The sequence below is a fragment of the Salvia splendens genome, chromosome 13 (assembly GCF_004379255.2).
Source record: "Salvia splendens isolate huo1 chromosome 13, SspV2, whole genome shotgun sequence".
Lineage (NCBI taxonomy): Eukaryota > Viridiplantae > Streptophyta > Magnoliopsida > Lamiales > Lamiaceae > Salvia > Salvia splendens.
Genome location: NC_056044.1, coordinates 34027626 through 34052834, shown reverse-complemented (window position 1 = coordinate 34052834; position 25209 = coordinate 34027626). Strand labels below are relative to the sequence as shown.

Sequence of the window (25209 nt, the reverse complement as noted above, 5' to 3'; positions counted from 1 at the left end):
TAGAATAAAAAGATTAGAAAACCGACATAATTGAATATTTCTTCAATTTAATAAATGGCAGACAATGAGACAATGGCTACCTAGAGCCACTACATAAATCCACCATTAAACTTAACCAGTAATTGGGACAAATTAAATCAAAACATTCATTCATGCATCCTACTTCATTTTGTACATTCACAAAAACACATAATTATTGGTCAAGCTCAAATTGGCAATCAAATTCAAATAATTTTCAAATGTTTGGTACAACAATAAAACTTTTTCTGCTATAATTGATATTTGTTGAGCATGCGAATTTTTTTTGTCCATTTTCATACAAATATTGATGGGTTTTGAATATATCTATTTGATGTTTATTTGAGTAGACTTGCCAACTTCCTTTTAGGGGGGACAATCCCACCTGATGTGTAATAATTGAGAAAGTGTGTTTTATTTTCCAGTCATTTAATTATTTCTATATTATTTTAATGACAATGGGATGCAAATTATTGATTGTAGCCAATTTTTGATGTTATACGCCAATTTTTATTTTAATTACTTACGAGATTAGATTTTCAGTTAACAAGACATTCGTGTTCGAATCGCTTAATCAAGTTTATCATATCATAATATCTATCGAAAAACGATTATGCTTTAATAAGTATTTTGGCTAATTTTGTGATCTCGAATCTTAATAATATCTTGTCAGAATTAAATTAAACGGGAATCCAACTCTTAGCAAAATTGAATAAGAGATGGATCATTTTAGAACTATCTAAAAATACATAAATTCAAAAATATCAATAATTTTCATACACTTATTTAAGTTGTTGTGTATCTCCCTCCGTCCCGCACTACTCGCACTTATTTCCTTTTTGGGCGTCCCAAGTTACTTGCACTATTTCCATTTTTAGTAAAAAATTTCACCTACAACCGTCATTTTTGACTTTCCTATACACTCATTCCTTAATCTCCGTGCCGAAAAGGAAAGGGGCGAGTAGCCCGGGACGGAGGGAGTAGTATATTATTGGGTGACATGACATCATGTATGTATATCGTCGATACATTATTAAAAGTATTACGCAACTACACACGAGGCTTGATAATGCCAATTAGGTGAAAAAATATTCATTAGATATCATCATATTGTTGATTGTGAGTACTATAGGTTTATCTTATTAAGAATTTGAGATTGTATACGAGTCAATGAAAATTAATCATTTTATATAATTTTTTGAAAGAGATTTTATATTATTAATAACGAAAACCTTAAAAAAGCCTTGGGTCGATTATCAATTCGGGACATGATGAAAACAATTCTAAATGATTTCAATATATTTATCCCTCTCTCATATATCCATTTGCCTCACCTTTGATTTATATTTTTAAAGAATATAAGGATAATATTACTCATGTACGTGATATTAATAACTAGTCACAACATATAATTAAGATTAACATATTTTTTGTGAAATTATAGCTAATTGTATATATCATGATCACTATTAAATTTGTATATTATCAAAATAGCTCCAATAATACCATAGGTTGTTTAATTCACTTGCTACAAACCATATATTGATAATATATACGATTATATATGCATGAAGCTGACAACAAGAAAATAAGTACAAAAATAACGTATCAAGATCAATTTTTTCATTGCAACCAACCAAATGTCAGAATAAATCATCATAGAATTTATAGATCATGAATTCAGAAAATACAAATTACGTTATCAAGATCAATTTTTTTCATTGCAACCAACCAAATGTCAGAATAAATCATCATAGAATTTATCGATCACGAATTCAGAAAACACAAAATACGTGATCAAGATCAATTTTTTCATTGCAACCAACCAAATGTCAGAATAAATCATCATAGAATTTAAAGGTCACGAATTCCGAAAACACAAAAAATAACGTGTACCAAGATCGATCTTTTCATTGCAACTGACCGAATGTCCGAATAAGTGATAATAACATTTAAGGTGGGAATAAGTGATCATATGATTTAAAGATCACGAATTCGAATCAAACAAGTACTTTATACTATCAAAATTGAAAACCTTTTTTTATTTTATCATATGATACAAAACTAAGCAAGATTAATTTATAATTCAGGAATCAGTGCAATCTTGCCAACAAATGAGCAAGACGATGCAGCGGCGGAGGATGTAAAATTTGGCTCTTTGCTCCTTCACCACGCGGCCGGAACTCCGCCGGAACGATCTCAGCGGCCCTCTTCCGTGTCTCTCGCAGAAGCTCATTCTTTCTCTTCGTCCGCGGCTGCAGTTTGGCGCTCGTGAAGTTGAGTATTGTTAAACTGAGGGTTATGAGAGATTTGGTAAACTATCTCGATGCTCTTATATATGGTTAGGAGCAGTTTGACACACAAAATTAATAAATAAAATATAATAAAAATATTACTTTTTTGATTATTTTTATCATATAATTCTAATATAGATGAGTTATCTATTTTGCCAAACAACCTCTTCTTGTACAGTTGGAGAAAGAGACGATGGAGATATGTAGTGCTATACAATCATCATGCTTTTAATGTGTGTGTGTGAGAACTATACTATCTCAATCCCTTTTAATGTGTGTGTGAGAGAGAGAGAACTATACTATCTCAATCCGCATGCTCTTACTCCCCGTCTTATGTTACTTGAGGCATTTCTTTTCAACACGAGATTTAAGAAAATTGTGTTTAGTAAGTAGATGAGATAATAAAGTAAGAGATAGTAAAGTAAAATAAATAATAAATGAAGTATGATTAGATGTTTTGTTTTTATTTAGCCAAAAAAAGAAATGACTTAAGTCACTTGGGACAATCCAAAATAGAATACGACTCAAGTAACTTGGGACAGAGCGAGGGGAAAAGATCCCCTGCGGTGGGATAAAACACACCACCATGTGTTGTGGTACTAAACGACGCAGTTTTACATAAATTACATTAGTTTTATTCAACTAATAAACGCACCAACACTTATTTACTTCTTTTTCATTTCCCTCTGTTTTTATGCGTGATAGGATAATTTCATCTTCTTTCACTACACTGTTATCTACTCTTCTAAAAACAATCTAATAAAATAATATTGCTACTTGCAACTATATAATTTAATATTCTAGAACTCCCAGGTAATTGCACTATTTATTATCAAGAAACTATTCAAAATTAATACTCCCTCCGCTTATAATTAAATGTCTCATATTTGATCGACACAAGTTTTAATAAATTATTTATTTTATAATGTAAAGTGGGTAGAAAAAGTTGGTGGAATGTGAGCCTATTTCTATATATTGGTTTTATATTAAAATGTGAGCGGAATGAGTTGATGGAATGTATGGTCCAATTACCAAATATAGTAAAAGTGAAATGAGACATTTATTGACGGAATGACGAAAAATGAAAAATAAGACATTTAATAGGGAGTAGCTTCTAAAAGATACTTCCTCTGTCCCACAAAAGATATCACACTTGTGAGACAACACGGGATTTTAAGAGGTTTTTGTTTTGTGAGTTAAGTGAAGAGAGAAAAAATATAATATTTATATTAATGTGAGAGAGATTTTTTAAAAAAAAATGGAAATGTGACATCTTTAGTAAAATAAATTAAAAAGGAAAGTGAGACATCTTTTTAGGAGACATGAGAAGAAGGGAATACTATTTTATAATGTTCGTTGCTTTTGCATGTACAATTTTGATAAGAATTACATGAAATATTGCGACATGGAGCAGTTTTCTTTTGCTTTTTAAATAGTCATTTTCCTTTATCTTTTTCTTCAATGTTTTCTACTGGCTAATACTAGTGACTCAGACTGGAAAATTAGTTCACAAAAATTATTTGTTGAAAGAGATATTTGCAAACCTTTATATAATTATTGTCCAGAAATTAGTTTTTGTCCTAAACATTGCTCAAGAAATCAACCAAATAATCAAAATTTCACACGCAAAAGCAGCTAACAAGAAAAATATATAAAGAAGGTGAAATTATCATATGTACATAAAAATGAGAGGGAAAGGCAGTATCATATTATTAGATTGTTTTGAGAAAAATAGATAACAATGTGGTGAAAGAAAGATGATGAAATTATCCTATCACTCATAAAAATAGAGGGAAATGAAAAAGAAGTAAATAAGTGTTGGTGCGTTTATTAGTTGAATAAAACTAATGTAATTTATGTAAAACTGCGTCGTTTAGTACCATAGAACATAGTGCTGTGTTTTATCCCATAGCAGGGGATCCTTCCCCGGGAGGAGGGAGTATATATTATCAGATCAGAATGTGTGTGCGTGAGAGATAGAGAAAGAACTATGCTATTTCTATCTTCATGCTCTTATGGGCAATGGCGGATCCAGGAATTGTATATCGTGGGGTCGAAAAATATAAATAAGGAGTATTAAAATAAATACTCTCTCCATCCCAAGTCCTAGTGTGACATCCCTAACCTGAAACATGCATCAATTTGCATATTTGTAATATTATTTGTATAATTATATTTTATATATAAGTGTGTGTATATAAAAGTATGCGTATGTGTGTTAGTTTAATTTATGGATGGTTATGTATAGTGATCTTCTATAATATTAATATAGATGACTTCTTCTTGTTTTATTAGTATACATATTTTATGTACACAGGGGTACGCCCAATTTAGGAAACATTTTTAACTTGATAAAACCTTGGCTGCCATATTTTTTAATAATAAACATATTTTTTAATAATATACATATATTTGATCTGTATTTGTATTAATTCGCCCCTTTATTCGAGTAGTTTTTTCTTCGGCAAATTGCCCGAAGCCTATGCTTTTTTGAATCCAATCGTAGATGTTATGCCAGTCATACCTCTGTTTTTTTTCTCTTAGCTTTTGTTTGGCAGGCTGCTGTAAGTTTTCGATAAGATCCGGAATAATAATATCCTAGAAAATGCATGATTTCCTCGAGAAAAAATTCTAACAATTGACAAAATCAGATAAATTTTAGAGTATGAACCTTCGATAACAATATTATTGTTTCTTAGTGTCAATTAGAAATTGAAATGGGGCGTGGCCAAGTGGTAAGGCAACGGGTTTTGGACTAAGCTTTATAGGACCCTTTCATATTTGAGAAAGTATAATGAAGAAAATAAGGAAAAGAAGAGGAAGGAGACGAAGTGGAGACGGTATAGAATCTGGAAAATCATAAAAAAAATAATGACATGGACTGAGCTATGAAGTTAGGACCGAGGGTTGTGAATTAGGAGACAGAATAAGAGGTTCGGTTAGATTCTTGTCATAATCAGGTGAGTATAAATCACACTTTTAATTTTACATGTTTTATTTGTTTCATTGCTAGGTGTTAAACAAAATGAATGATTTGATTATACGATGTGATTCAATATGATTATATGTTATTTGATTTTTATTGTCAAATATGATATGAATATTTGATTGCTGAAATGGACATGTTTGTATAGATATATTTGATAATTTTATGAAGTATGATATGGATATGTTATTGGTGTAAAAGATATGTTTATGATACCGATTATATGAATCATTGGACTAAAGAGGATCTGTGACGGTCTTGCACTGGATCTGAAATTACAGAGGGACCTACGGGTCAAATTACAGAGGGACCTTCGGGTCAAATTACAGAGGGACCTATAAGTCCAATTATAGAGGGACCTTCGGGTCAAACACAATGGGACCTTCGGGTCAAATCATAATGGGACCTACGGGTCAATCATAGAGGAATCCCGGGCAGATACCAGGCTTGACTGTTACAGAATAATAAACTGAATAGAGTGGCATATACATATGAATATGAAATGGTTTGTTTTTAAATTATGTTATATATTGTTTCTGATTATATGTATTGATAAAAGAATATGCTTGATGTTTGTATCATGTGAGATTAAAGGTGGAAATTTATATATACTGAGTTGTGGCTCATATAAACCACTAAATTTTTCTGGAATAAGATAGCAGTAAAGTTTTGACTGACATGGGTCATAGGAACTCCACGTGTTATTAGGTTCGGCGGCTGACGCATATTGGCAACCTTCTCCTCCTCGTCATTTTGCATGTAGATAAATGTATAGTATATAGAGTGGTGAGAGGGTTCCACTACTTTACAGGATATTTTGAAATATGTATCGGATAAGTGTTGGTTTGAACTTATATAATATGAGTGTTCTATGAATTAGACACGTGTATTGATTGCTTTTATGATAAGGGTTTTATTTATTAAAAGATTATACGTCAGAGGGGTTGAGGTGTGACACCTAGTTTATCATTTTTGGGTGTTCCGCCAGCTGAAAATTGTAATAGGCTTCATATTCCACTAACTTTTTTACACTCATATTTTATAATATAAAAATAATATAAAAGTAACTCATATTTCACTATCTTTTTTTCACCAACTTTCTTTTACATTTTTCAAAATCCGTGTCGAGCTCAATGAGACTCCTAAAGTGGGACGGATGGAGTAATTTGATATGCATTATTTTTTTTATTCTGGCAATAACACAATTTTTTCTATAACATAAAAAAATATAGAAAATTGAATTTTTAAAAAATAATTCTTATATAATAAAGTTGAAATGCTAAATTATATAAAAAAATTATAAAAAATTAAGAAATATCACTAATCACTATATAGTAGGAGTAGTATTATTATTAAAGTATGTTTTTTAATTTAAATAAATTAATGTGTTGAAATATCAATATAGTATTTTATACAAAATTGACTAATTGTAAAAATTGTTTAAAAAGTTAGGCCAAAATAGATATCATTACATTTTTGCTTGATATATTTTGAAATAATACAAATATGGAAATAAAATTTCAAACGTTATTTTAAAATTAAACTCTAGATAGTTAGAATAGAAATGTGTCAATTTTTTACGGAGCCACCTATTCTTTTCTATGTAATTAATATAGGAATAAAAGTAATACCACTAAGTGGAGAAGACTTCTATCTACCAACTAACCCACTCTCATCACCACAACATACCCGTATCTCTTCTTCAAAACAAATCTGAAAAGGCCTCTCTTCCTCTCTCACCTTCTCGGTCGCCACCTCCATTCCATTCCTGCGCGATGCCGCTGTCAGATCTTAGACGCTGCGTGGGGTAAAGCTGTAAAAGGGTTGAGGAACGGGCGCCGTAGGGTCGAAGGCAAACTTTCCGGCAGCAGTCCGGGGGCGATGGTGGGGTCGGCCGACCCCACTCGACCCCACCTGGATCCGCCGCTGCTTATGGGTGTGTGTGTGTATGTGTATGTGTATGGGTGGGTGAGAGAGCTTCATTTTAGGTTTAAGTTAGAGTGTTGTTAATGTAATTTATGAATGTATTGTTGAATTTCATTATCTAGTGAATGGATTGTTTGGGTTGATTTTATTTTAAAAGAATATATGGTGGGACACAATCACACAATGCATGAACTTTAAGGAATTTGATTGACGATATATAGCATTCGAAAAATGAATTGGAACTTAGCATTTTATTAGTAAATAAATGAAAAAGTGATTTAGAGCATTATTGAAACTATTGAATTGGAGACAAAAATATAGACATGTGAATAAAATAAACCAACTCAAAGTTTTCCATTGCACATGGCACAATAGTGTGTTTGTCAAAATTTATGTCAAGTGACAAGTGATGTTTTATGAAAATTGCAATGGATTTTTTATTTTGAAATAAAATTTATTTTTTATGAGTTTCAAATTTTGAAACTATATTAAAACATAATAAACAAATACTATACATTTTGAATTATTATCAATTTAAAATAATTTATATAAATGGTTTCGTTAAAAAGGAAAAAATATGGTATCCAATACAGACAAGTCAAGTGCAAACTAAATCGAAGGCCGGACGCCAGCTGGGTATCCAACCGAACTCTAGCCTGAAAAATGAGAATCCAATTTAGGTCAGTCGTGAGAATACCTTAACGAGCCTAACTCAAGCATGCTTATATTCGATTTAACTAGACTAATCTACAATTAAAATTACCATTACTTTAGTTTGACTCGATTCGATTTGACTCGTCTTCAATTATTGTTGATTTTAAAATTTTGGACTTGTAGTAGATCTATTAAATTGGGCTCACGTATCTTCTTAATTAAATGGGCTATTATATTAAAAAGTGCAAAAAGTGAGGTAATTACATGTTTCATACAAAATGTATTACCTTTGTTTCAATTTAGTATAAAAAGTATTAAGTTTACATATTTCATACAAAAAATTATATTAAGGTTTTAAATTAATACATTCCGTTAAATATTTTAAACACTGTTAGTTAGTGTATAATTTTTCCAACTTATCATCATAATAAAAGAATAATTAAAGATTTAATACAATTAATCACTCTAAAAAATAACAGTCAATAACAATTCTTCCACCAATTGACCGTGGTTTAAAAAAATTCCGTTTTTCAATATACTCTATTTTTTAATTGTATTCTTTATAGAACATAGTATCAAATAATTCCATATTTATTCTTTACAAAATGACTAATTTGAGCTTCAAACAGTCAATAAATCAATATTTAATTTTTACAAAAAAGATTCAATATCTTTTTAGTGGTATTCTCCATTGTTACGTGAGAAAGCTTCGACAGTAAAATCTAATTCGCTAATTTGATGGCGAAGAGTGATGATTTTTTATGTGTTTTTCATTTTTGTGAATAATAAAGATAATTGTGTTTGAAATAATTAATGGAAAGTTTTAATTTAAATTTTTTTGTACAAATTTGAAACATTGATGAAACTTTTTGTATTTATTATGTAATTGGAAATAACAGTATTAATAGGGACTTACAAGAATGTACTTATTTTGGAACACTAAATAAACTTTTTGTATAAAATATGTAAATTTAATACTTTTTGTCGTAAATTGAAACAATGGACCGAAAAACATTGTACATAAAACATGTAATTATCCACAAAAGGTGGATGAATTTTCAAAATCGACCAAATATTTCATAAATCTAGTGTTTGCCCCAAATTTTGAAGATACGAAGTTGTGATGATTACTGAAAAAGTTTCCCCAAAATGAAGCTGAAAAGATTTGTTTCAATCCCAGTTTTATCAGTAATTACTCTAGTCGGATTCGTATACTACATGACCGTGTTTGTGTTCATTGAGGATTGGATTGGATTACAGAGCTCAGCTGGATTTCTCAACTCTTTGATCTTCACTGCTTTGGCTTCTCTGTGTGTATTTTCGTTTCTAGTGTGTGTTCTAGCGGATCCCGGCGGCGTTCCATCTGGATTTCTCCCTGATGTTGAAGAGAGCTACGCCTCAGATCAGGAAATCAAGAGAAATGTGAGCTGTTTTTAGACTCGTTTTAGCAATTTCGAATGAAATTGGGGCAAATTAGGTTTATGTGAAGATAGAACTATTGATTATGCCAATTTATGATCTGTGCTTGTTTATGTCAGTGTTAGCTTTTCTGTTTTTGGATGAATTTTGTGAAAGTTCATAGCATTTTTCTCTTGAAATAAGAAAAAAGCATTCATTTTGTGATTTTGAGTGGTGTATAACTTGATTTGGAGATATGATTTAGCACCTATAATGTTAGTTTAGCAACTCGAAAAAGTCGAGATTAGTATTATTCTCTAGCATTCTTAGGGATTTGGTGACAATTCAAGGTGTTAGGTTGTGCATTTGGTTTCAGAGACGATGTTCTGTTTAGCTGGTGGAATTGATAAACACTGCTGTATCAGTTTTAGTTATCCGAAGATCACTAATCCCTCCCTCTGGACGAGATTGAGTGTTTCTACTGTCATTACTTTGCAACCCTCTTTTGTTTTCATTGCGAGGACCAACATTTAAGCATGTTAACAGTTCACTGAAGTTACGAAGTGTTAAAGCTTCAGTGAAGTTTAGGGATCTCGTGAGTTGAATGGAGAAGATACATTTGCGTGCTTTATTAATTACTGTGTTTTAGTTGAGACTGTAGCCTTTTAATTCAACTAACCTATAATAATCGCTAGGGTCAAATTAGGCATCAACTCTTAACAATTTTTCCAGTCATAGTGCTTGAATATCTCCCGTGTAGTTGGTGAGTACATGAATTTTCAGTATTTTCTTTTTTTTTCTCCCCGCGATAAGAAAATTACATTTGCAGAGAGAAAGATCAAATGTATAATTTGATACCTCTTTTGACCAATTAAGTTATGAGATTTGTCAGCATACATTAGTCTTCTTGTCACATGCTACTCATAGATAACAAGCTTAAAAATAGAATTATGTTGAAAGGAAATGTTACACATTATTCTGTGAAACCATGTCTAGTGAAAATCTAAGCTTTCTACATTTTTCTTATTTTATTAGATGCGATCTCTGATTTCCTACCATAAGTGAGATAACTTTGCTGGTCAAACTTGTATTATTTTCTTAATAAGAAAAGAAGCTTGTATCAGTCGAATTTGGGATGTCTTTCAGGGTGTGGTTCCAAGGAAATGTGATAAGTGTTCGTCATACAAGCCTCCTAGAGCTCATCATTGCCGTGTCTGCAGAAGGTGTGTTCTGAGGATGGTGGGTGCCTTTTAGACGTATCAATTTCTCCTGTAGCATCAAAGTCACATTATTATCTTGTAATCAATCTTCCTTTTAGGATCACCACTGTACCTGGATTAGTAACTGTGTGGGACAGAGAAATTATAAGCCATTTCTTCTTTTAGTCTTCTACGCAACTGCTGCAACCACATACTCTGCGGTATGCATAAACATGTATTTCTATGTACATTAGTTGATGTTTTTTCGTATTATAATTTATTATTCTCCATTCACAGGCTATCATAATAAGCTGCATAATCAAGGACTGGGATACTGGTGCCAGTTCCACTTCAAAGACCTTTCGCGTAAGTTTCTATTAGATCATTATTTCACCACCGCATCCATGTCTGATGTATACTATAATCCAGAGCAAGATACTGCATTGATAGTTCTCCTTTTTAGTTCCGAACCAAGCCACAGTATGTTGAAACCTCAATCATCGATTGGTTTTTAAAAATGTCTCGTTTAGTTGTTGTTTGTAACTTTCAGATTGGTATTGGATCGTGGATTACTGCTTTAAGTTTGACGCTTGGAAGTTTCTTAATCTGGAATATATATCTTGCTTCTCATAACATGACAACTATAGAGGTAAGGATAGTGTGTTGACAATTTATCCAACAGTGGTAATTGTTCTAATGAATGGTCTCGTAATAATTTACTTCTCAGTACCATGAGGGAAAACGAGCTGCTTGGTTGGCGAGGAAATCTGGACTGAGCTATCACCATCCTTATGATGTCGGCTTTTACAAAAACGCAACCCTGGTCTCGCCTTACCTTCTTCTCAGTGCCTACATGTCTTTCTTATGTGATTATGGTGTGCTGTGGGAGAGGCAAATGCATTTAGCCAAATCTGATGACTTTAATTAGTTTTTATTTTGAGCGACGATAGAAATGTTCTTTAATATTTGAGATATTATCTACAAATATCAGCTGAAGTTAGAATATCTATCTTGATCAGGTTTTGGGTTCTAATATGCTAAAATGGCTTTGGCCAACGGCAACCAGTCATATCAAAGATGGACTTAGCTTCCCTACCACACGCGAGAGCTCATAACCCGCATTGATCTTGTACCATCTCCTGAAAAACAGCCAATTTCCCTTGACTCGGTTATCTGCAGTATGTGTTGGATCACAGTGGCATCTGCATCTCCTCTGGGTAAAATACCATGTGTATGCCGCTGACTGGGAAAATGCATTCAGACCACTCTAATTGCTTGATATCATATTTGCTCGAAACTGGTAAGTATTATTTTGAAAACCTTAGACGCTGCTCTCGCAGATCCTATCAATCTCCGCTTAGATACTTCATTCAAAACATTGCTGGAGTATATACAAATCCTTCTGTACAGGTGTAAAGTATTTGTCCTCAATTAATCAGCTTTGTTGGCAACTAATCCTTTTATGATTGTCTCTCATTACCGCTGCCTGGCATATAGTCGCTGCTCGAGTTTAGATGATCCAACCGATACTTGTGCATCATAACATGTAGGATTTGTGTCGCGTGTGATCTAACTATAAGATACATGAACTCATACACCGGTCTGTCAGCTGAGCTGATCGGACTATCCTGATTCAGCTGAGATTAGGGAATGAATTAGGGTCTAAAATCTACATATTGTTTCATGTTAAGTTGAATGGCAAAAAAATCTGTGAGATGATTGAAAATCTAATGGATGATGAGAGGGGCCATTGAGATTCAGACAGAGGCATTTGGCAAGATTGAAAGTGAAACTAACCTTATGTTGTGTAATTGAAAAACTCCCAAATTTGGGTCAAAATGCTGTCTTTTAGAGCATCTCCAATGGTCGGCGTCACCACCGGAGCGCCGATTTTTCGCCCACGCCGGTTTGACGCCGAACCATTGGAACCGGCGTGGGCGAAATCGGCGTCAAAATCGGCGTCGCCATGCCGATTCCCGCGCCGACGCCGGTTCCCACGCCGATCCTCACGGGCGCCATTGTGGCTCCCGGATCGGCGCCAAACCGGCGTCGGATTTAAATATTTTTTTTTTTTTTTCGCAAAACACTATATATACGCGCGTTGAACCTCATTTTCATTCGCACCACTTGTTTTAACGAGTACTCTCTCTCTACCTTACTTTCTGTACAAGATCAATTTAAGAAATGAGTAATGCCGGTGGTAGTGGTGGGGATGCGGATGAGTACGAGCGTATGATGAACGAAGAGCTTGATGCCTATACGAGCCGTGAGGTTGATCGATGGATGCAGAGTTATATGCAGCCGGCGGCACCTCGCCCACGACCAGTTGTCCACCGTCGACAAGTGGTGCATCGTGATCATGACGCTGCACATCAGCGCCTGTTCACAGATTACTTCGCAGAGGAGCCGCGTTTTGACGCCAACCATTTCAGGCGTCGTTTTAGGATGAGGCGGGACTTATTTATGCGTATTGTTAACGAATTGGAGCAGCGATATCTGTATTTCCGCTTCAGGCACGATGCGGTTGGCAGACCCGGCCACACCCCTATTCAAAAGTGCACTGCGGCAATCAGGCAGTTGGCCTACGGCACCGCGGCAGACATGTGGGACGAATACCTCCACATCGGTGAGACGACTGCCATCGAATGTATGAAGTATTTCTGCCAGGGCGTGATCGAAGTATTCGGTGATCAGTATCTCCGAAAGCCTACCCCCGAAGATTGCCGGAATTTGCTGCGGATGCACGGGGATCAGCACGGGTTCCCGGGAATGCTAGGCAGCATAGATTGTATGCATTGGGAATGGAAGAACTGTCCCGCTGCCTGGAAGGGGTTTTACACGACCGGCTACAAGGGAAAAAATCCCACGATGATCCTCGAGGCCGTGGCTGATTACCGGTTGTGGATTTGGCATGCGTATTTTGGGATAGCCGGTTCGAACAACGACCTAAACGTCCTCAACTCGTCGCCCCTTTTCAACGAGCAGTGCCAGGGCGTCGGTCCGGCCATCAGTTTTGTCGCCAACGGCAACCAGCATGATATGGGCTACTACTTGGCGGATGGGATATACCCTAGGTGGCCCGTCTTTGTGAAGACGATCCGGTGCGCATCAGAGCCGAAGAAGGCCTACTTTGCGACGCGGCAGGAGTCGGCGCGAAAGGACGTGGAGCGCGCATTTGGTGTGCTTCAAGCTCGATGGGCTGCAGTTAAGGGACCAACGCGTTTGTGGCATGTCGACTGCATTGCTGATATAATGTATGCCTGTATTATCATGCACAACATGATCGTCGAAGATGAAGGTGTACAACTGACTGATTGGGCCACCGACGATAATGAAGCAGGTCCAAGCCACGGCGTCATCACCGCCAACGTACGAGGTGGGGTACCGCACGATGAAGAAGCCCTCCTCCAAGCACATGCCGACATGCGTCAGACGGAGGCTCATATTCGACTGCAAAATGATTTAGTTGAAGAGTTGTGGGCGCTGAGGACTGCAAGGCGGTAGTTTTTATGCAAATTTATGTAATTTTTTAAATGTAATATTTTTAATTATTGTACTTTTTTTTATATTAATGTAATAAAAAAATTTTAATATTATTATTCGAATTTTCCGTATTTGTCTCGTAATTTAAATTTCGTATGTTGATACAAGTGTAAATTAAATTATATAATTGTTATTAGTGATGTGGATAGGTAGTGTGAAGGCTATTTGATGGCTATTTGATGTCCAGTTGATGTGGCAAGCTGATGTGGCAGGAGAATTGTAGTGCTGATGATGTGGCAGTGTGAAGGCTATTTGACGGCTATTTGACGTCCGTCAGCATTGGAGATGCTCTTACGTCTCCCAACCGCTACATGTGGAGAACTTATCCACATTGTGGATTGTGATGTCTAATTCATCATTGATTGACATGCATTTTCTTGATTGGACTGGTCTTTCAAGATTAAATTGTCACGTGAGTATTAATTATGTTAAGGGGGGTGACAACACTCATCAGCTAGAGCTAATCCTATGTCGCATTATTTTAAGGTTAAGTATCGTGATGTATCTATCCAACTACAAATTATTCATAGGACTTAATTTTGTCCAATCCATCAAGTTGGACACCATCAATGAGTTTATAGCTCTAATGTGATTCTTTATACTCCTTCCGTCCAATAAAAATATAGGCAATTAAAATGACACGATAATTAATGCACAATTGGTGAATTAACAGATATGATAAGAAGGGTAGTTCAAGTATGTGTTTAAGGAGTTGTAATGGTGGATCATAGTGATATAAGTTGTAGATAAATTAATTTATATAGATAATGAGTTTGGGATAACATTCCATAAATAGAAATGTTCATATTTTTTATGGGACGGATGGAGTATAAGAATGCTGAGATGGCAAAATTGTTGAGCCAGGCAAGGGCTAGCCCAGCTCAAGCCCACCGAGCTAACAAGGGAAATAGGGTAGGATCAGGCCCATCTTTGAAGGTTATTAGCCCGTCCGAAAACGTCAATAGTTTTCAGGCCATCTGTGGCCTTACATAAACTTTTTAGGTCATTTTAGATGATAGGCGTTTTTCGACCTTAAAAAAAGGCTAAAATTTTAGGATGGTGTGCTAGTGTGGAACAAAAGGAACTGAGTCATAGTGACATTGATTGGTAAACAAAATTAAGTTGTGGAATCATTATGTTTCAACGATATTATATATTATGTGGTGATAAAGTATAAGTCAAAACTATATATGAAAAAAAAATCGAATTGAAATTAATCAAGAAGCGTTTGGATAATGCTAGAAAGTGATGTCAAGATTGTCCTAGAACATTAAAGATGTCCCAAGTGTATTTGAGATCCACTTTACAGATTTAAACGATTGATGTGGACATGTGATTAATGAAGTAAAGGAAGATTTAGCTCATCAAATTTAAACATAAAATCTAGATTCTTTGAATTTCAAATGAAAAAAACTAAAGGAGTGAAATAGATTTTTTACTTTATCGATGAGGTCATTGAAAAATGAAAGGATGTATGGTCTATTTGCTTTTGTTTCTTGTGTTTATATGTTAATTTTTTATAGTAGATTTGGATTGAATATATTGCTTTCATTATTTTTGTAAGTATTTTTATTCTAAATTGTTTTTATGTGCACTTCGTTTTCATTGTTCTATTAGTCATAGTTAAGTATTTTATAACACTTAAAAAACTATTTTTGTATTTTATTTAAGAGACAAATGGAGGGAGTTGATGATATTAACATCTACCTAAACTTAAGATAATGTTCCCTTAAAAAAATACTCATACAATTGGTTAGTTGATGATGCTATTTGCTGTTTTTTTCTTGGAATGTATAAAGACTATATAGACCTTGAGACGATAATTACCATCAATTTATTTATTTTGAATGGATTATGTCAAAGCTTTTGCTTTGTTAGCATCTACTAATTGGACATGAGATTTGTGTGATTAATCCTAATTTGGTTGGACCACATAGTTTGTGGTATACACTTGTACAATTAACTACACAATAAACAATATTATATGTCAATTATGAAAGGTAAATAATTATGAGCTCAAGTTGATGTGCTAAGCCAATCAAAGGTAAAAGTAAAAAAGGACTAGAATATGGAATCTTCAAAGATTCATCCACTTTCAAATAAATAAAAAGATTCATTAATTTTTGCTCTTAATAAATAAATATTCCAAGGTTTGTGGTAAAGATTCATCAACAAATATAAAGATCCAATACCTTTTTCTCTTACTAAATAAAATTTCCAAGGTTTGTATTAATTGGTAAAATAATTTTCTTATAATAAATAATTAATCAGGAGTTTTGAATTATCATAACCATGATTATAAATGGGAAATTATTATTTATTTTATTTAAAAATTATGAATAAATTAATGGAGTTCGAATCATCAACAATAATAAATAAAAGTATTATTATCTTGATACCCATATTTAGATGTCTGCACTTTATTGGGCATGCACGTATATTAAAGTATTTACTTGTGATCTCAATGTTTAAATTAATATCCTTTAGGGGTGTTTGGTTTGAAAGATTGTATCCGAGATTAAAGTTGTAGTGTGTTTGGTTCATGAGATTCAACCCCACAATTTAATCCTGGATGAATAATCATGGGATAATTAGTTATACCTAATTCTCTATGACTAAAATAATCTCACAACTCAATCATATATTGTATTTTAGTATTATTTTTTCTTGGAAACCGAACACCACCCTTATTGAGTAGCTGATCTCATGTAATTTAACACTAACTTGAAGGTGCTCAACTCATAACTGTGCATGTCTAATTATAAATCTAGATTATGTCAAATTATAGATTATACTTTTAATTATCCTATTATTATATTACTAAGAGTAATTATAATTTATATTATGACATTTAATTAATACTTTTCACTGTCGCTTGAAATGTCCTTTTATTTAGAAAATAGAAAAAAATTATCTTAAAGTAAGGATACACCGAAAAATTTAAAGATGGCTAAATAAATTGGAAAAAATCGAAGCTTAGCCTAAGAAATAATAAATCAAAATGAATGATATACTAGTAGTTAATATTATTTCTCACTTAATAATTTAAGCTAGACAATTTTATTGTAATTATTATGTCTATTAGATAATTAAAGATACCCAACGTTTACAAATCTAACCCTTTTTTTTAATATTTATAAATACAACATAAGTTATCCATAAAAAATTATTAGCAGTAATTATATTTCATAAATAATATTGTTAGCAATAATATTTTTAGAAATATTTTTTTTAATAATATTACTAACAAATGGGGTTATTTTAAGATTCAATACACCCACGAATGACTCAATTATTCAATCTTGTCTTCACACTTGATTAGCTACAGAAAAATTTCAAACAGTAGGTATAGATGTTTTCATATATGTGTATATATGTCTACATACATCTGCCATTCAACTATTGCGAAGCAGTGAATGTTAGCTGTTTTATCTGTTCATAGATACACTCTCACTGTGTGTGTTTGCTGAGGTTAAGAGGTGAAGTTTATTCTTTGGTGGATTCTTGAAGATTCGGAGCAGAAAAGAATCATTTTTTTTATTTCTCACACGTTTATAATACAAAAAAGCTCAATCCTTTTTTGTCCCAGAATTCTGTCAGAAAAAAAAATTGAATCTTTTGCAGCTTTTGCAATTCTCTACAAAGGTTAGACCTTTCCCCCTCTCTCTTTCTCTCCAATTACTATATATGTTGGGGTGCATATGCTGAGTTCTTGAATTAGCTGAGCTTAGTTGAGGAAATAGGATTCATGATTCTGTTGTGAATAATGTGTTTATTGTTAGAATCCCAAATGCTAAGAAATTTGATTGGATTACTATTTGCAGCAGCATTTTAAGTATTGGGGCTTTGATAAGCTTTGGAGCTACTGCACATTTGTCCTTTCTCCATTGTTGAAAAGATTAAATTATGACTCAATATTATAATAATGCCTTGTTGCTGAATAATTGCACATGTGTATATTCACATGACTTTTTCATTCTGTGGATGGGGATTTGAGGTGTGAGAATATTGATCTGCTTTTTTTGTTTGTTTCTGATCTAGTGTCAGTGAATGGCTGTCTCTAAAAGTGGCTTAACTTTGTGGTTTTGAATTTGGATTTTGGAAGGTGTTTGGAGGGAGAGGAGTAGTGAATGATGAAGAACTCGGTGTCGGAGCAGAGCTTCTACATAGAGAGTGAGGATGAGGAGGAGGTGGAGGTGTCTGGGAGAGCTGATGGTGATGATGATGGGGATGAAGCTGGGAACGGTTCTGATTCGTCGAATTACTGCAGTGATAACGACGACGATGATGATGGGAATCGGGAGCAGAGCAAGCCCAATTCCCTTAACCCCTCTTGGCCTCAAAGTTACAGGTTGCTTTCCATCTCTGTGTTTGTTTGTGTGTGTTTGTGCAATCAGAGAGAGAGAGTGTTGATGTTAGGCTTTGTTGGTGCTGGATTCTGTTGTTGGATTTTGAGCATTTCTTGAATTCTCTTTTAGTTCTGATTTATGTTGTTGGATTTTGAGCATTTCTAGAGTTCAACAGCACTTATCAGAGAGAGAGAGAGAGAGAGAGAGAGAGAGAGAGAGACTTATGTTGATGCTAAATTTTGTTGTTAGATTCTTATTATTTCTTACATTCTCTTTTGGTGCTAAATTCTGTTGTTGGATTTTGAGCATTTCTAGAGTTCACCAGTACTTATTCAGTAGAGAGAGAGGTCTATAATGATGCTTGATTTTGTGTTAGATTCTTACTATTTCTTGAATTCTCTGTTGGTGCTGAATTCTGTTGTTGGAGTTTGAGCATTTCTACGGCTCACCAACACTTTTCCGAGAGAGAGACTCATGTTGATGCTGGTTTTTTGCTGTTAGATTCTGAACACGTAGTTGTTTTTTCTAGTCAGTTCGAGTAATTTCACACGATTAAGAACTTCTACGACGAACTCAACCCTTTTCTAGGTAGCTCATCGAATGACAGTGAGAAAACTTGAATGCTAATTTATGAAATTCTGTCCTAAATCGATGTTAGAATGTTGAGACGGGCTTGTTTATGGCGTTTGACAGTGGCTACCTAAAACGGATTTTTGAAAGTTTCGTTTTTTTACTTAAATCTGCTGTATTGTATAAACCTGTCACAGGCAATCCATTGATCTATACAGCAGCGTCCCATCTCCGAGCCTCAACTTTCTCGGGACGCCCTCATTATCCCGTTTAGGCAGCTCGTTCCTGTCATCATCCCTTACAAGGAGACACACTCCCGAGATATTACCTACCCTCAGCAAGCCTCTTATACCCGAGGCCGAGAAATCTAAAGAAAGACGAAGCTCACACTCCCTTCTTCCGCCTATCCCATCGAGGAAGTCTAGTTTGAAGAAAATAACACCTGATGGCAAGTCAGGAGTCTCACACGAGCTCCCGATTTCTCGCAACAGCTCATATGGCCAAGCTGTGCTAAATGGTAAGTGCTCGTCAATCTTCCTATCAAACGAACTTTTTTAGTCGATCGTGTAAAGAGACGTTATTCTTCGATTTCAGGCATGAATGTGTTATGTGGAGTTGGAATCCTTTCGACTCCTTATGCTGTCAGAGAAGGAGGCTGGCTCGGGCTTTCCATATTATTGATCTTTGCTGTACTTTCTTACTACACCGGAATCCTCCTCCGCCTCTGTTTGGACAGTAAACCGGGGCTTGAGACGTATCCCGACATTGGCCAGGCTGCATTCGGCACCATAGGCCGTGTTGCCATATCGGTATGTGTTAGTACTATGTTAAAGAGAAAACGATGAATGTTTGTTGCAGGCATTGATTCCCCGTTCTGTCTCGTTTTGCAGATAGTTTTGTACGTGGAGTTATACGTAAGTACTTCTAACAACGACTCTTAACTTTATCATGCTCTTGCAAATTAACCGTAGTTATCGTTTGCAGGCTTGCTGCGTTGAATACATTATTCTGGAGAGCGATAACTTGTCGTCGTTATTTCCAAACGCACATCTAAACCTCGGAATCATCCAATTGGACTCTCACCATCTTTTTGCCGTGGCGGCCACCTTGGCCGTCCTTCCAACCGTTTGGTTACGAGATATGAGCATCCTCAGTTACATCTCCGGTAAGCACCATCGTTTAGTGCAGCCAACGAGCTTTATCTTAACTCTCTGACCATATTTGTTCGACACTATCAGCTGGCGGAGTCATTGCATCGATCTTAGTAGTCGCGTGCTTGTTTTGGGTCGGGTTAGTGGACGAAGTGGGATTCCAAACGAAAGGGACGGTTCTTAACCTCTCTTCTCTACCCGTTGCTATTGGTCTCTACGGGTATTGCTACTCGGGGCACGCTGTTTTTCCTAATATTTATACGTCCATGGACAAACCGAGCCAGTACCCTTCCGTTCTCCTCACGAGGTATGCAGAATTTTGATTCGTTCCGTGAACCATCGAACCTCTGAGGCGGCCTCTAAATGCTCGATTTTGACTGTCTGTTTTGTACGATTCTGTCATAATGTTTGAACCTCGTGACTAAATGGTGGCTGCAGCTTTGCAATCTGCACCGTGATGTATGGTGCGGTTGCTGTGCTCGGATACATGATGTTTGGCGAATCGACACAATCACAGTTCACTCTCAACATGCCTCAGGACTTACTTGCGTCTAAAATCGCTGTGTGGACAACGGTATGTCGGATTCTCTTCTCGTAGCTTAATATATCAGATAACGACGTCGTTTCCATCTCGTATTTTGCTTCGTTTGCTTCGTTAAGCTCTTTTTTCACATGTTCTTTTGCAGGTGGTCAATCCATTTACAAAATATCCTTTTCACGATTCATCGATTCAATCATGTTCTATACCTCTAGACGTTTATAAACGATTACAATTCAGGTCGAACATTAGGAGTTTTATCGATGTAGGACTAGAACGATAAGTCATCCATCAACCAGAGACCTAACGAAAAAGAAATCATCGATTGCTAGAACATTTTCTTCCTTAACTTCAAACACGTATGCATTAACCATGTCTCCCGTGGCGATGAGTCTGGAAGAGCTGATCCCGTCTAGCCACTCCAAGTCGTATATGTATTCAATCCTCATTCGTACAGCATTGGTTGTATCCACGTTAATCATAGGCCTCAGCATCCCCTTCTTCGGTAAGTTTCCCTCACTTCTCTTCTTGTTCGATTTAGTCCATTCGTGTTTCATACGAGTCTGTTGATCCATGAAAATTACGAAAATGCCACTAGGACCGGACGGTCTTACATGAGTTTTTGTGCCACACAGGTCTCGTGATGGCATTGATCGGCTCTCTGCTCACCATGCTAGTAGTAAGTACTCTTTTTCTTCCCACCTCGACGTTTAGCCTCTCGTGTATTTTTCCATTCTACAACGCGATTTCACTTTCCGCAGACGTTGATTCTTCCGTGCGCGTGCTACTTGAGCATCTTGAAGGGGAAGGTCTCCGTGTTTCAAGTAAGGCCGATTTCTCACACGAGTAGGGTTGTTTCTCTGCTCTTTTCGAACTTGATGGCATCTTTTTTTTCGTGTTTGCTGCTTCGTTTTACAGGGATCGATGTGCGTGGTGGTGATCGGAGTAGGCGTGGTTTCGTCGGCGTTCGGAACCTATTCAGCCCTCTCCCAGATTGTCCAGAATTTGAGCTCATGAATGTTTTGCAGTGTGTTTGTTTCTTACACATCATATTCATATCCTCAATTTCTTCAGCATTCTCTCTACCTAACACAGTAGTGTTGGGAATTGTTAGTTAGTTAGTTATTAGTGTGTGATTTTTCATGAATTTTGACATTGTTTTTGTTGCCTTTTGCTGTAAAATCCCATGATTTTAGAAATTTGCTTCGACGAAAAAAAGCATCACAATTTCCATTCATCAAAAGTGTCACTTTTTTATCCCTAACTATACTTATATTTAATGAATTTATTTCTCTATTCAAAGTACTAGTGCCAAACATTATTGAATTCCATGCCAAACTTGAAGTTTAAAATGAGACTCTCGTGTATACTTGTGAATTGGCCAAGTGGTAGAGATGTTAATGTATGAGGTTAAATGCCATTTTATCCGGATTAGAACAAAATCTGAATCAATTTATGATGAAATAAATAGAGTAATATTTAAATTATTTTTCTCTATATCTCTTCTAATTTATTAATTTTGTGATATTTATTAGAGCATCCGCAATAGTGGATGTCGCGATGGACTAGCGGCTCGTCCTATCCGACGTCCGCTATTGGAGCCGGCGAGCAGGTGACGGACGTCCCAGGCGGATGAGAGGTTGTCCGTTGGACTAGCGGCTCGTCCTACCTCTTGTCCGCATAATAGCGGACAAGAGGAAGGACGTCCCATTTTTTTAAATTTTTTTTAATTTTTTTTATTTATACTCAATATTTATAACTCATTGCACTTCATTTTTTTATATTTGATAAACACCAACAATTAAAATGAATTAATCGTATTTTTTAATTTATTTTATTGGCTAGGGCGTCAGCTAGTCCTAGTGCTTGTCCATTATTGTGCAGTGGGATGTGCTAGTGACGTGGCAGTGCAGTGTGATGTCCTAGTGACGTGACATGAGGTATTTTTGAAATGTCTTAGTGCTAGTACGTCGGGATGTCCACACTATTGTGGATGCTCTTATTAAGATTATTGGTAATAGAGTGTATATCAAAGATTACAAAATGCTTATATCTAAAAATTAAAATAAGTAAAGTTACTAAAGATATTTATTCATAAAATTATGAAATTTGAGTTGAAGAATTTGGTACATTTCCCAACCAACTAAAAAAAACGAAGAAAAATCAATGAAGAAAAGTCGAAAAACAAACAATTCAATTTCATAATAAAATTCATTCTCTTCGCCAAAGCAATTCGGCTCAGAGCTTCTTCGCATTCAATTCCAAACCACACACATTCAAAATCAAGCATTCGATCACTCATTCACTCCAATGAAAATCTCGCCGTCAGTTAAAACCCAGTATTCGAAAATTCCGCCGTGCTGTTTCATTGATTCGAGCAGAAAAATCAATTTCTCCAATGGCGGCGCAAACTCCGTTTCTCGGAGCTGCAGTTTTCATCAAATGAAAGGCCGGAGATTGGCAATAAGCTGTAATTCTAATGAAAGCAGACCGATTTCTCAACAGGAGCTCGAGATTTCGCCGCTTTCGATGGAATTGGTTCCCATTTCCAGCGAAGCACATTTCGATCGCGTCGTCGCAGAGTCTCAACATCTCGATGAATCCGTCGTCATTTTATGGTCTCTCTTTCTCTCCTATATATATATATATATATATCGTTTTCTGAATTAAACATGTTTCCCCCCTTTTATTTAGCTGAATTTCTCAGTGAAAAAGATTGTATTTTTATTTTCTGTTTTCCCCCTTTTGATTGCTAGTTTTCACGATTGATTTAGCTGAAGTGCATATTTTATTCATTATATACCTTATTTTGTAGCTTATGTGAACATGGTTTCGATTATTTGGGTAAATAGGAATATGAATGTGTTTATTCTAAAGGTTACATTGGAAAATAATGCTCGAGAATGTTATTCTCATATGTTCATTATGATGCATTTGATCACAAGAAAGAGAGATGCGGCTAGAAGCTTCTTGTCGTTTCAATTCGCAGTTAGATGTAGCCGTGAGTGGCTATACTAGATTGAAGTTTGGTGGGAGTGAATTGGTTTTAGTGATGTGTATTTGTCTAAGGTGTGGAGGAGTGAGGTAGGAAGGCGAGTTCTTGATTGCAATTTGCATAGGAAGAGGAACCGATGTGGATGCTCGTAAACACTTTAGTTATCTATCGTGGTAGTTCATCATTCCCGGCTCTTCCTCAATGGAAAATAGATATAAGGCGAACTTCTTCACATTAAAGGAGAGTATATATTCTTGTTTTAGCCAGACAGCCAATTTCTATGGCCTCGCCTCGTTCCCTTTAGTGTAAGGGCCCCAACCATCATCTGCTCTCATTGTCAGATGCCACGAGAATGGGAGAGTAGAGAAAGAAAAGAAGAAGAAGATTAGAGGGACAACAAAAGGGGAAGTCGAAAGAAAAGGAGAAATAGTGGTCAAGAAAACGAATCTTGAGGTATTTGATATCTGATTAGTCGGTTCAGTAGCACATGGATGTCCTATGTTAGAACGAGAAATATTTCCATGAGTTCTTGAAATGGTTATAACTAGAATTTGACATCTTTTGTTGCATCGCCTATGTGAGTTTTTGCACATAATCAGTTTCTTGTTTTGATCTATTTATGGATTGTTTAGGCTGAGAATATGAAGTATTTCGATATGTAGGATGGCGAGCTGGTGCAGGAAGTGCATCTTTTTGAAACCAAAACTCGAAAAACTAGCAGCCGATTATCATCCAAGGTCTGCATCCACCATTTCTCTTGCTATATAATGCCCTAATGAAGTCTGAATTCCTTTCTTTTTCATCACCAACTGATGCAGAGTAAGATTTTATTCAGTTGATGTTAACAGTGTTCCACATAAGCTCGTTGTTCGTGCTGAAGTTACAGTAAGTTCATCTATTTTCCCCAACATACTTCACCAAATCCTCAGTCACTGACTCTCTTTTTTCTGTTCTTTTCGTGTTTCCTTCGTCTATTTGATTTGCAAAACACACGCAGAAGATGCCTACAATACAGGTAAAAAGCTTGTTCTTGTAAGTTCGAAATGCCCGGTTTTGTTAGGGTTTACTCAGATCTTGTGTTGGTTTTGCAGCTATGGAGAGATGGCAAGAAGCAGGAAGAGGTGATAGGAGGCCATCATAAAGCTTATTTGGTAGTATATGAGGTTCGAGAAATTATAGAAAATGAAATTAGTTAGTAAAAGAAAATTTGGAGATTATTGACAGATTCACCGGTGGCATAGAGATCCGACGAAGGCCGCCACCAAGTTCGACAATGAACTCTATACCGATAGAATTTTTAAAATTACCGATGGATTTTTCCATCACGGTAAATCCCGATTTTTGTAGTGCCGTTTCTTTTTGTATAATCTTGAATTAGTTGTATTCAGTTCGTCTCAATCGATTCAATACAATTTCTGCAATTATGTGTCATTCTGTAAGTGTGACATCTTAATTGGAACGAATGAAGTATTTCTTACTATAGTGTCTGGATTAGAAATAAAAACGGTAAAGCAAAAAAAAGAAAGAATAAAAAAAGAAAAGCTACCAATCAATAAATATAATTTTAAACTTGACAGTATTTATTGGT

The 25209-nt window shown here is 35.4% G+C and overlaps 3 protein-coding genes across 4 annotated transcripts; all 3 read left to right on the top strand.

The window, feature by feature from the left end:
- The first annotated feature begins 8913 nt into the window (after positions 1-8913).
- Positions 8914-11930, top strand: LOC121762711 (probable protein S-acyltransferase 15). Its single transcript, XM_042158674.1, has 7 exons — positions 8914-9300; positions 10423-10515; positions 10595-10696; positions 10773-10841; positions 11026-11124; positions 11203-11298; positions 11495-11930. Exons 1-7 carry the CDS (start codon positions 9028-9030, stop codon positions 11588-11590), a joined length of 828 nt encoding a protein of 275 aa, XP_042014608.1. The 5' UTR covers positions 8914-9027; the 3' UTR covers positions 11591-11930.
- Positions 11931-17322: 5392 nt separating this feature from the next.
- Positions 17323-21928, top strand: LOC121760155 (amino acid transporter AVT1C-like). 2 transcript variants are annotated; one of them, XM_042155775.1, is made up of 13 exons: positions 17323-17663; positions 18124-18369; positions 19135-19454; positions 19532-19746; positions 19828-19851; positions 19922-20102; positions 20176-20395; positions 20527-20662; positions 20775-20794; positions 20986-21131; positions 21262-21305; positions 21388-21450; positions 21545-21928. In XM_042155775.1, the coding sequence occupies exons 2-13, from the start codon at positions 18149-18151 to the stop codon at positions 21641-21643; spliced, it is 1689 nt and encodes a 562-aa protein (XP_042011709.1). In that variant the 5' UTR covers positions 17323-17663; positions 18124-18148; the 3' UTR covers positions 21644-21928. The 2 variants fall into 2 exon arrangements, with proteins under 2 accessions (XP_042011709.1, XP_042011710.1); XM_042155776.1 differs by having other exon boundaries at positions 18060-18369.
- Positions 21929-22812: 884 nt separating this feature from the next.
- On the top strand, positions 22813-25042 carry LOC121760033 (thioredoxin-like 3-2, chloroplastic). The gene is made up of 5 exons (XM_042155636.1): positions 22813-23244; positions 24284-24358; positions 24440-24506; positions 24619-24636; positions 24713-25042. Exons 1-5 carry the CDS (start codon positions 22937-22939, stop codon positions 24815-24817), a joined length of 573 nt encoding a protein of 190 aa, XP_042011570.1. The 5' UTR covers positions 22813-22936; the 3' UTR covers positions 24818-25042.
- Positions 25043-25209: the final 167 nt, after the last annotated feature.

Bases quoted from the DNA above. Each gene is read 5' to 3' on its own strand.
- LOC121762711 (XM_042158674.1), top strand. From the start codon at position 9,028: ATGAAGCTGAAAAGATTTGTTTCAATCCCAGTTTTATCAGTAATTACT. The intron at 9,301-10,422 runs GTGAGCTGTTTT...GATGTCTTTCAG, and splicing joins ATCAGGAAATCAAGAGAAAT to GGTGTGGTTCCAAGGAAATG. The intron at 10,516-10,594 runs GTGGGTGCCTTT...TCTTCCTTTTAG, and splicing joins GAAGGTGTGTTCTGAGGATG to GATCACCACTGTACCTGGAT.
- LOC121760155 (XM_042155775.1), top strand. From the start codon at position 18,149: ATGATGAAGAACTCGGTGTCGGAGCAGAGCTTCTACATAGAGAGTGAG. The intron at 19,455-19,531 runs GTAAGTGCTCGT...CTTCGATTTCAG, and splicing joins TGGCCAAGCTGTGCTAAATG to GCATGAATGTGTTATGTGGA. The intron at 21,451-21,544 runs GTAAGGCCGATT...TTCGTTTTACAG, and splicing joins GGAAGGTCTCCGTGTTTCAA to GGATCGATGTGCGTGGTGGT.
- LOC121760033 (XM_042155636.1), top strand. From the start codon at position 22,937: ATGAAAATCTCGCCGTCAGTTAAAACCCAGTATTCGAAAATTCCGCCG. The intron at 23,245-24,283 runs GTCTCTCTTTCT...TTCGATATGTAG, and splicing joins GAATCCGTCGTCATTTTATG to GATGGCGAGCTGGTGCAGGA. The intron at 24,359-24,439 runs GTCTGCATCCAC...CAACTGATGCAG, and splicing joins GCAGCCGATTATCATCCAAG to AGTAAGATTTTATTCAGTTG.